General features: G+C 60.7%; 2 protein-coding genes across 4 annotated transcripts; both read left to right on the top strand.

Annotated features, from left to right (window-relative positions):
- Positions 1 to 500: 500 nt before the first annotated feature.
- Positions 501 to 5024, top strand: LOC111542410 (WW domain-binding protein 2). Its single transcript, XM_026449895.1, has 6 exons — positions 501 to 1100; positions 2066 to 2158; positions 2804 to 2938; positions 3122 to 3244; positions 3744 to 3820; positions 3939 to 5024. The coding sequence occupies exons 1-6, from the start codon at positions 995 to 997 to the stop codon at positions 3990 to 3992; spliced, it is 588 nt and encodes a 195-aa protein (XP_026305680.1). The 5' UTR covers positions 501 to 994; the 3' UTR covers positions 3993 to 5024.
- Positions 5025 to 5857: 833 nt separating this feature from the next.
- LOC113220561 (protein unc-13 homolog D-like) lies at positions 5858 to 8652 on the top strand. 3 transcript variants are annotated; one of them, XM_026449892.2, is made up of 6 exons: positions 5858 to 6453; positions 7158 to 7193; positions 7412 to 7519; positions 7605 to 7664; positions 7755 to 7821; positions 8064 to 8652. In XM_026449892.2, exons 1-6 carry the CDS (start codon positions 6337 to 6339, stop codon positions 8477 to 8479), a joined length of 804 nt encoding a protein of 267 aa, XP_026305677.1. In that variant the 5' UTR covers positions 5858 to 6336; the 3' UTR covers positions 8480 to 8652. The 3 variants fall into 3 exon arrangements, with proteins under 3 accessions (XP_026305677.1, XP_026305679.1, XP_026305678.1); XM_026449894.1 differs by lacking the exon at positions 5858 to 6453 and adding an exon at positions 6880 to 7012; XM_026449893.1 differs by lacking the exon at positions 5858 to 6453 and adding an exon at positions 6915 to 7012 and having other exon boundaries at positions 7128 to 7193.
- The last annotated feature ends 400 nt before the right edge of the window (positions 8653 to 9052 follow it).

Raw genomic sequence — 9052 nt, 5'->3', positions numbered from 1 at the left:
TAATCCCAGCTACTTGGGAGGCTGAGGCGAAAGAATCGCTTGAACCCGGAGGCAGAGGCTGCAGTGAGCCAAGATCGGTCCACTGTACTCCAGCCTAGGTTACAGAGTGAGACTCCATCTCAAAAAAATAAAAAGGCCGGGCGCGGTGGCTCACACCTGTAATCCCAGCACTTTGGGAGGCCGAGGCAGGCGGATCACGAGATCAGGAGATCGAGACCATCCTGGTTAACACAGTGAAACCGCATGTCTACTAAAAATACAAAAAATTAGCCAGGCGAGGTGGCGGGCGCCTGTAGTCCCAGCTGCTCGGGAGGCTGAGGCAGGAGAATAGCGTGAACCTGGGAGGCGGAGCTTGCAGTGAGCCGAGATGGCGCCACTGCACTCCAGCCTGGGCGACAGAGCAAGACTCCGTCTCGAAAAATAAATAAATAAAATTAAAAGAAAAAAGAAAACCCAGGCGGTTCTCCAGGCACAGGCTCCAGGAGAGCTCTTGCTGCTGTTTATAGTCCGCCTCAATGGGAGCTAGCGACCACTGCACCATCATGCTCGGTTCTGGAGAGCTCAGGCTGCAGGCCTCCCCTTTCAGGAACCCATCCCTGCCTTGCCTCTACTTGTCCTTCCCTTGCCTCTGCCTGTCCTTCCTCCTTCGTAGGCCCCTTCACTTAGGCACCACCGCCACCACCTCCCCACCACCATGTCAGTGACAGAGCAGTCTGCCCTGCTCATAGATACTGTCCGTGACCAGTACGTTTTTCTCCCATGTACGTGAGCTTGGCCTCTCCAGGCTGCAGTGAGCCCTTTCCCTCTCCAAAGCTCTCTCCAGGAGTGTCTGGCACAGAGAGAGCCGTGGGGCTACTGGACCCTGGCACTGGGAGCAGACTCGTCACTCCCAGGAAGCAGGTGGGAAGCAGGGCAGCGTGGGCTGTGCTTCCGGTGCTGATGACCTCACCCTCTCTCCCTGCAGGTCATCTTTCTGTCCAAGGGCAAGGATGCCATGCAGTCCTTTATGATGCCATTTTATCTCATGAAAGACTGTGAGATCAAGCAGCCTGTATTTGGTGCAAACTACATCAAGGGAACAGTGAAGGCGGAAGCGGGAGGTAGGTGATGGGAACTCAGGGACACGGATGGGGCTTCCAGAGAGGTGCCCTGGGAGCCTCTGACTGCCGCCCTGGGGGTGTCCCCTTCAGACCCCTTACCACCCTAGCCATGACCTCTTCCCAGCTCTGGGCTGCCAGCTGGTGGGGTTTGATTGCCAAGAGCTGGGGAAAATGCTGGCATTAAAGACGGCAGCTCAGATGAGCTTTTCAGAGCGTGAAGTCTTCAGAAGCTTGCAGACTGAGTCAAGATGCCTAGTGCGACTTGGCGAGTGCATACAAATTTTCGACTCAGGAAGGAGCTGCATCAGTTCTTGAGAGGGGCCTTTTCGTGAGAGCCAGGAAGAGGCAACTGCCTCTGGGAAGCCAGAGTCACCCTGCTTTGGGGCTGGCTTTTTGGCAGGCCCCAGAAACCTCTGCATTGAACTTGCCTTCCCCTTGACACCCAGCCAGGCCCGCCCTTGCTATTGAGGTACTCTTGGTCCCTCTTTGGGCAGAAGCCAAGCTAGAGGGGCTGGAGTCTGTCCTTGGACCCCTTTAGGATGAGAGGTCTGCTCTGAATTTCAAGGTCGGTTGTTGCCAAGTGGGCTTGTTCCTGTACAGCTGCCGAGTGCTTGACTGGGGGTGGAAAGAAACCTTGATGTTAGCTCTAAAACCAAACCAAGGTGGCCTTGGCACCTGTGTACATATTGGGCCAGTGGTGGGAGGACAGGCTCGTTCCAGGAAGGAGAGGCCGTTGTTGCAAAGGGGGAAGCGAGTATAGCAGGGCCTGGCCGGGCTGCAGTGCTGGCTCCTATGCAGGCAGCAGGCTGGAAACCATGGCACCGGGAAGTCCCCATCACAGTGCAGGCCCAGCTTCCCGCAAGCCTCCCGGGCGTTGGATGAAGCCCTGGAGAGGAAAACAGCCATCTCTTTGGGCATCAGTTTTCTTTTTCTGTGGTGTTTATTCGCTGTCCTTCCCCTCTCAGGTGGCTGGGAAGGCTCTGCTTCCTACAAGTTGACTTTCACGGCAGGGGGCGCCATTGAGTTTGGACAGCGGATGCTCCAAGTGGCATCTCAAGGTATCCAGGCTCCGAAGATTAGGGGCTGAGGACACACTGAACATGTAGGGGTTTGGTTTGAGTTTGCTTCCTTTTTGTTTTGCTTTTTTAAACACTCAAGAGGTAAGTGTCTGGGCACTAGGCTGACCAGGCCTAGGAGTTGGGAAGGAAAGCTGTCATTGGCGTGAGCTCTGTCCTGTACATCAGAGGCTGCGTTTCCCTGCCTGGAGCAGGTGGGTCACGTTTTGACAAAGCTGTTTGCACTCAAGGACACTTTACTATGGCCTCATAAAACAAACACTAAACCAACCATTAAACTGCAGTTTTGCAGCCATTGAAAATGACCAAGGGATGGGCCCAGCAGACATCCTCCGCCAGCTCACTCCTACCCCAGCCCTGAGCCTCCCTCCCGGCCTCTGTCCACCCTCCACCCTTGTCTTGACCTCCCTGGCCTTCCCTTGGCTCTGACCTCTCCTGTCCTCTCTCATCACCCCATCCCTGACCAAGGCAGCCCCGAGTGTGGGTGGAGAGTGGAGTGGGGTGGACAGAGCATGTCTGCTGGGCACACTCCTGGGACCCAGTAGCTCCCCTCTGCAGGCAGCGGGACCGCCCTCTCCCCGCCCCAAGGCAGGCCACACTCATTTCTCTTTCCCCTTGTACTTGTAGCCTCCAGAGGTGAAGCCCCCAATGGAGCCTATGGCTACTCTTACATGCCCAGCGGGGCCTATGTCTATCCCCCGCCAGTCGCCAATGGAATGTACCCCTGCCCTCCTGGCTACCCCTATCCACCGCCCCCGCCTGGTGAGTGTGTCCTTTGCTGCCCACCCTCCCCTCATGAGCCCACCTATCCAGGCTCCCCCCAGGCCAGGGAGACTTCATTCCTTGAGCTGCTTCAGGACTAACAAAGGATCTGGAGAGGCCCCACCTCGGAGGGGGGCCGCAGCCGGGTGCTCACCGGGTCCCTGTTGCTCTCTTGCCAAGCAGAGTTCTATCCAGGACCCCCAATGATGGATGGGGCCATGGGATACGTGCAGCCCCCACCACCGCCCTATCCTGGGCCCATGGAACCTCCGGTCAGCGGCCCCGATGTCCCCTCCACTCCTGCAGGTGAGGGCCCTTGGGTGCTGGCAGCCCTTCGGGACCAGCCCTCTCCTCCCCAAGGTTGCACAGAGAGCCTCAGAATTGCCAGAGACTGCTGAGAGCCACAGATGATGGATGATCCCTGGACTGCCCCAGGGGCCCAGCAGGGCCGTGGCCTGGTGGTGCAGAGCTAGATTCTGGCCCCACCCCCATCCCTTAGCCACCCACATGGCCTGGGCAGGGAAGGTCACCCTGTGTGCCTCGGTCCTCTCATCTACACTCAGTTGGTCGGTCACAGTGGCACCTGGGGGGTTGGCTCAAGGATGAGATGAGGTGAGACATGCGATGGGCCTGGAAAGGACCGTGCCAGCACGTGGCCCATGCTCAGGAAGCCTCACCTGCTACTGTTACTGGTGGAACTGGAGCCCCAGCACCAGCTGCCCCGAGCTGCGGGGACCCGGGGTCTCTGGGCTGAGCTCAGGGGATGAGAACTTGTCACTGACACTAGGTGTGTTTGCTCTCACAGCCGAAGCCAAGGCCGCAGAAGCAGCCGCCAGCGCCTACTACAACCCAGGCAATCCTCACAACGTCTACATGCCCACGGTGAGAGCGTGGCAGTGCCAGTGCAGCCCCGCAGCCACAGACGCTGGGAGCCGCAGGGGGAAGACCGCGCCATGTTTTAAACCTTCTAACGCGAGTTTTCCCTTTCTCCCTTCTTTAGAGCCAGCCGCCACCACCTCCCTACTACCCACCGGAAGATAAGAAGACCCAGTAGGCCCTCCTGCCTCCCTGCCTCCCACCCTTATCTCTGTACCCTACCCCTTCCATCGGGGCTGCCCTGGGGCTGGGGGAGGGGAGGGGACGCCTCGTTCTCCCTCCAGGTCTGATCATAAACAATTACCAGAAACTAGCATTGTGGGACATTAGGGCCCCCGGCCTCAGGAGAGGTGCCGCCCAGCTTCCCATGCCAGCCCAGAGCCCACACCGCTGCCCAGTGTGCCTCACGCACCGTCTGGGGCTCTCCTGGAAGCACGGGGCATCCCCTGTTCCTGTTTCACTCTCAGCTTCTCCCCTCAAAGGGACTCTCTGGCCACCTCCTCCACTGCAGTCCAGCTCCCTCAGTCTGGCAGCCGCTGCTACACTCAGCCTCATGAGCCACTTCAGACCAGCCAGGTGTCTTCCCCGGCCCTGCCAGGCCCTGCTCACATTCCTTCCGCTGGTCTATGCTGGTCTCAGAAGGCCACCGTGCCCGCATTCCACTCAGCCAGGGTGCAGCTGCAGCCCCGCCACCCGTCCTTCCCTTCCTTGTCCTGGGTCATGCTGTTGCCACCCCGTGTGACTTTTGAAGCTGTAAAATGAGCTTCCAGGGCTTGGGTGGCGTCAGGGCAGGGCCACCGAGGCTGGGAGGAAGCGCTTCTGCCTTTTGCTGGTGTTTCTGGAATTTGCTTTCCCTCACCTCTCACCTCCCTCTAGAAGGAGCTTCCCGACTGGAACCAGAGGATGCATGTCTGTCCACTTGGGCTGCTGGGTGGAGCTGGAAACAAGGGCCCCTGACCCTTCGTGCCGGCCGGGACCTGCCACTAGCCCCCCAGCCTGCTTCTTCCCCTTAAGCTTCGTGCCCCTGGATGCGCTAACATTCGCTCTTGTTTGTTCCTGGACTGGCCATGAAGTGAGGAGATGGTTATCTAAAGAGAATTCCCTATTTATTTGACAAAAAATCCAGTTAATATATTAATGTGAAATAAACCCTGTTTGCACCTTGATTTGTTTGCTGAAAATGTGAAATAGTAAAAATGAAATAACTGGACCCTTTCTGGCTCTGCATGTGGTGACCCAGGCGGTCTCTTCCGGAAGGAGAGCCGTCTGGCTGCCGAGGGCCCTGGAGGTTCCCAGGACAGTTCCCTCCCACGGGAGGATCCCCATTCTCACGGCCCAGCTGTCTGGTCCCCAGGACAGCTCTGGCCTCTGGAGCCAGTTCCTGTGGTTGTCGCTCAGCAGCTGTGTCCCTCCCCCACCGAGTCCCCGGGACCTGGCTGGGACAGAGGTGGATTCGGCCCATCATCAGCCTGGATGGGAAAGGTTGGGGTCAACACCTTGTCCCCTGCTGGCTCCTTGAGGAATGGCAGCCCTGGCCCAAGTCCTGGTTGCTGGAGGGGGGAGGCTGAGTCAGCCCTGGAGCATGTCGGGACCTGTGACAGGGACACTGGGGTAGCCGAGCTGGCTCACCACCACCCACATCACGTGCCCTGCTGTGAACTTGAAGGGACAGGAGGGTGGGAAATGGCCAAAGGCCGTGGCCAGGCCCACGTGCCCCCGAGTCCCCCAGCCCAGCACTGGGCACAGAGTTCTGGGAAAGCCCCATGCTGAGGTGCATTTTCCCGTCCCCCCCGAGCCAAGTCTGTCCTCAGGAGAGATGGGGCAGCGGCTGCTCTGCCTTCTCCTCCTGGCCATCCTGGCCCGGAGCTCTCTGGGACTTGGCTAAGCCCCCTTCAAGGGCGTTTGAAGAGAGCACCCTCCTGACCGCCAAGGTGGGGACAAGGGCACAGGGCCGTCCCTGCTGCGCACAGCTTGGCCCCGTCATCTCCATGGAATGTCACCTGTGGGGCCAGGCAGGCTGAGCAACTGGCTGTCCTCCAGGGAGACGCCTCTTGGAAGCCCTCACCTTGAGCCCTACCCCACGTCTGGATGCACTCCAGGAAGTGGGGCGAGAACCCCCCAGGGCCCATGTCAGCTTCCCTCAGGGTCCTGCCCAGCCTGGGCACAGCACATGGATGGGGCAGGATGCTGCCTGCCTGTTCTGGACCCCCGGCCCCCTGCTGAGAGCGTTGGCCCCTTCCTAGGGCCTCTGTGGGAGGGTGGGGCGGGGCCAGGCCTGCCCAGAGTCCACCTTCTGCTCCAGCCAGAGGAGGGTCCTGTAGGGATCCCGGCTGGGGAAGGTGCAGGGGGCCTGGGAGACGGCCTCTCCGAAGCGGTGAAACCCTCACCCTTCCGTCCCCCCTACCACCCTCCCCTACACCCTCCCCTGACAGAGGGTGGCAGCCCCAGGCTCTTTGCATAATCCTGTGGCTTCGCTGTCTTCACCCAGCACCAACGGACAGGGAAGGGCAGAGAAGGCCACCATGGCGACACTCCTCTCCCATCTGCAGCAGCGCCCTCCCCTCTTGCGCCAGGCCATCAAGATAAGGCGCCGCAGAGTCAGAGATCTACAGGATCCCCTGCCCCAAACGGCCCCGGAGGTAGGAGTGACCTCACTGGGGAGAGAGCTGGCCTTGGGGAGCACTGCGGTCTCGGGTGTGGGTGCCCTGCTGTCTGGCCCCACCTCTCGAAGGCTGGGACTGGGGACCAGGGACCCTCCCCTGTCTACCCCACCCTGGGGAGAGCCTCCTGGGCCAGCAGAGCAGGGGCTGCCAGGTGTACTCTGGGCCACCGTGAGCCTCAGGCCCTGCGGTCTGAGCCTCTCTGAACCCCTACCTCTGGTGGGCCTGACTCCCCATCCCCTGCTCCTCCAGCTCCAAAGGAGCCGACTCCGTTAGGTGGGGGTGTCCCTGCTGCGGGGTGAGCTGTTCGGGGAGCAGCAGACCCCTAGGCCGGCGTGGCACCCCCCTCACCTCCGCTGCTGAGCCTCACTTCCGCTGCTGGGTGAGGAGCAGCCGCCACCGATAAGCAGAGCTGTTTCCTCTGGGGAAGGGAGGGAGGTGGGGCACGGGCGTGGAGGGCTCGCGTTGCTGGGCGCCCATGGACCTCAGCCACGGCGGGCCAGGGGATGGACCTCCAGGAGGCCTGCTGGGGGAACAGGTGCGGGGCATCCGTGGGGCTGGAGGCCAGGGTGCTGGGGCCCCCATACCCTTGGCCTGGTTCAGGCTTTGGAGGAGCCGTTCCTGTCCATCTGAGCCTGCTCTGGGCCTCCCAGGACACTCTGCCTCTCCACCTTGCTCTGCAGATCCAGCCTCCGTCCCACCACGTCTCCCCCGAGCAGGTAAGAGTCAGAGTGTTGGGGTGCAGAGAGGTGGGGAGGGCGGCTGTGCATCCTCCTGCTGGCCGACGCTGATGGCAGCAAGCAACTTTCGGTGGGGAGGGGACTCCTGGGTCTCAACTCCCTCCGCTGCACAAGCCGCCCCTTGTCCTGCCCTTAGCGAGAGGTGTTGGTGCCAGGGGTGGCTGGTGGGGTCCCCAAGGTGACCCCGTGTGTCTCAGCGGGCCCTGCTCTACGAGGACGCACTCTACACTGTCCTGCACCGCCTGGGTCAGCCTGAACCCAACCATGTGACGGAGGCCTCTGAGCTGCTGCGGTACCTGCAGGAGGTGAGCCCAGCCCCCACCCCAACCCCCTTCCTGCAGCTGCCCTGTCTCGTGCCCCCAGCCACCCACCCGCCCGCCTCCCCACCAGGCCTTCCACGTGGAGCCTGAGGAGCACCAGCAGGTGCTGCGGAGGGTCAGGGAGCTCGAGGTAACTTGGGGCCGGGGCCACCCTGCGTGAGGAGGGGCCTGGGAAGCCCAGCCCCCTCAGGGACTCAGGCCGTCCCTCCTGTCCCTCCAGAAGCCAGTATTTTGTCTGAAGGCAACAGTGAAACAGGCCAAGGGCATTCTGGGCAAAGATGTCAGTGGTGAGCACGGGGCGGGGTCCCCGAGGGGCTTCTTCCTGGCTCCTTCCTCTCCCATCACAGCCTGGCCCCGGACTCTTGGTGGGAGCACCCACCTCCCAGAAGCTCTGCAGTGCTGGCCCCCATGCTGCTGGTCCTCTTCCCTCTCCCCAGGAGGAGGCTCAGCCCCGGGCGAGGGTGATGAGGGCCTCGCCCAGGGACCCAGCCGACTCCCTGGCTGCCTCGTCTTCCCCACTCCTCCCCAGGGTTCAGCGACCCCTACTGCCTGCTGGGCATTGAGCAGGGTATAGGTGTGCCGCCGGGGGGCAGCCCTGGGTCCCGGCATCGGCAGAAGGCTGTGGTGAGGCACACCATCCCCGAGGAGCAGACCCACCGCACGCAGGTCATCACCCAGACACTCAACCCCGTCTGGGACGAGACCTTCATCCTGTACGTGGCTGCACTCCAGCCCCCACTCTGTCCAGGTCTCCTCTGGGTAGCAGGGTCTCCCCCAGATAATGAGATGAGTAGGTTGTCCTGGCTCGGGAGGGGGTTTGGCCCTGGACAAAGACTGGAGAAGAAGTCCATCTCTAGGCACGTTAGATGGACAGTAGGTCAGATGGGACAGAACGACATCAATGCCACATGTGCTGATGGGGCAAGGAGGGTCGGGCCCTTGTGAGTGAGTCTGGGGGTGCCTGAAGCCATACCTGAAAGGAGGCAGGGATAGGTGCGGTGGCTCACGCCTGTAATCCCAGCACTTTGGGAGGCTGAGGTGGGCAGAGCACTTGAGGCCAAGAGTTTGAGACCAGCCTGGCCAACATGGCAAAAGCCCATCTCTACTAAAAATACAAAAAAGGCCAGGCGTGGTGGCTCATACCTATAATCCCAGCACTTTGGGAGGCTGAGGCAGGCAGATCACGAGGTCAGGAGATCGAGACCATCCTGGCTAACACGGTGAAACCCTGTCTCTCCTAAAATACAAAAAATTAGCCGGGCATGGTAGCAGTCCCTGCTACTCGAGAGGCTGAGGCAGGGGAATTGCTTGAACCTGGAAGGCAGAAGTTGCAGTGAGCTGAGATCCAACCTGGTGACAGAGCAAGACTCTGTCTCAAACAAAAAAATTAGTGGGGTCCGGGTGCAGTGGCTCATGCCTGTAATCCCAGCACTTTTGGGAGGCTGAGGCAGGTAGATCACCTGAGGTCAGAAGTTCGAGACCAGCCTGGCCAACACGGTGAAACCCCCCCGCTCTCCT

This window comes from Piliocolobus tephrosceles, unplaced genomic scaffold (genome assembly GCF_002776525.5).
Source record: "Piliocolobus tephrosceles isolate RC106 unplaced genomic scaffold, ASM277652v3 unscaffolded_3703, whole genome shotgun sequence".
NCBI lineage: Eukaryota > Metazoa > Chordata > Mammalia > Primates > Cercopithecidae > Piliocolobus > Piliocolobus tephrosceles.
The sequence above is the reverse complement of the archived record's forward strand: the minus strand, read 5'-3'. Positions and strand labels throughout refer to the sequence as shown.

Coding starts and splice junctions, on each gene's coding strand:
- LOC111542410 (XM_026449895.1), top strand. CDS start 995: ATGCAGTCCTTTATGATGCCATTTTATCTCATGAAAGACTGTGAGATC. Junction 2,159..2,803: donor GCTCCAAGTGGCATCTCAAG/GTATCCAGGCTC, acceptor TTGTACTTGTAG/CCTCCAGAGGTGAAGCCCCC. Junction 3,245..3,743: donor TGTCCCCTCCACTCCTGCAG/GTGAGGGCCCTT, acceptor TTGCTCTCACAG/CCGAAGCCAAGGCCGCAGAA.
- LOC113220561 (XM_026449892.2), top strand. CDS start 6,337: ATGGCGACACTCCTCTCCCATCTGCAGCAGCGCCCTCCCCTCTTGCGC. Junction 6,454..7,157: donor TGCCCCAAACGGCCCCGGAG/GTAGGAGTGACC, acceptor CTTGCTCTGCAG/ATCCAGCCTCCGTCCCACCA. Junction 7,520..7,604: donor TGCTGCGGTACCTGCAGGAG/GTGAGCCCAGCC, acceptor CCTCCCCACCAG/GCCTTCCACGTGGAGCCTGA.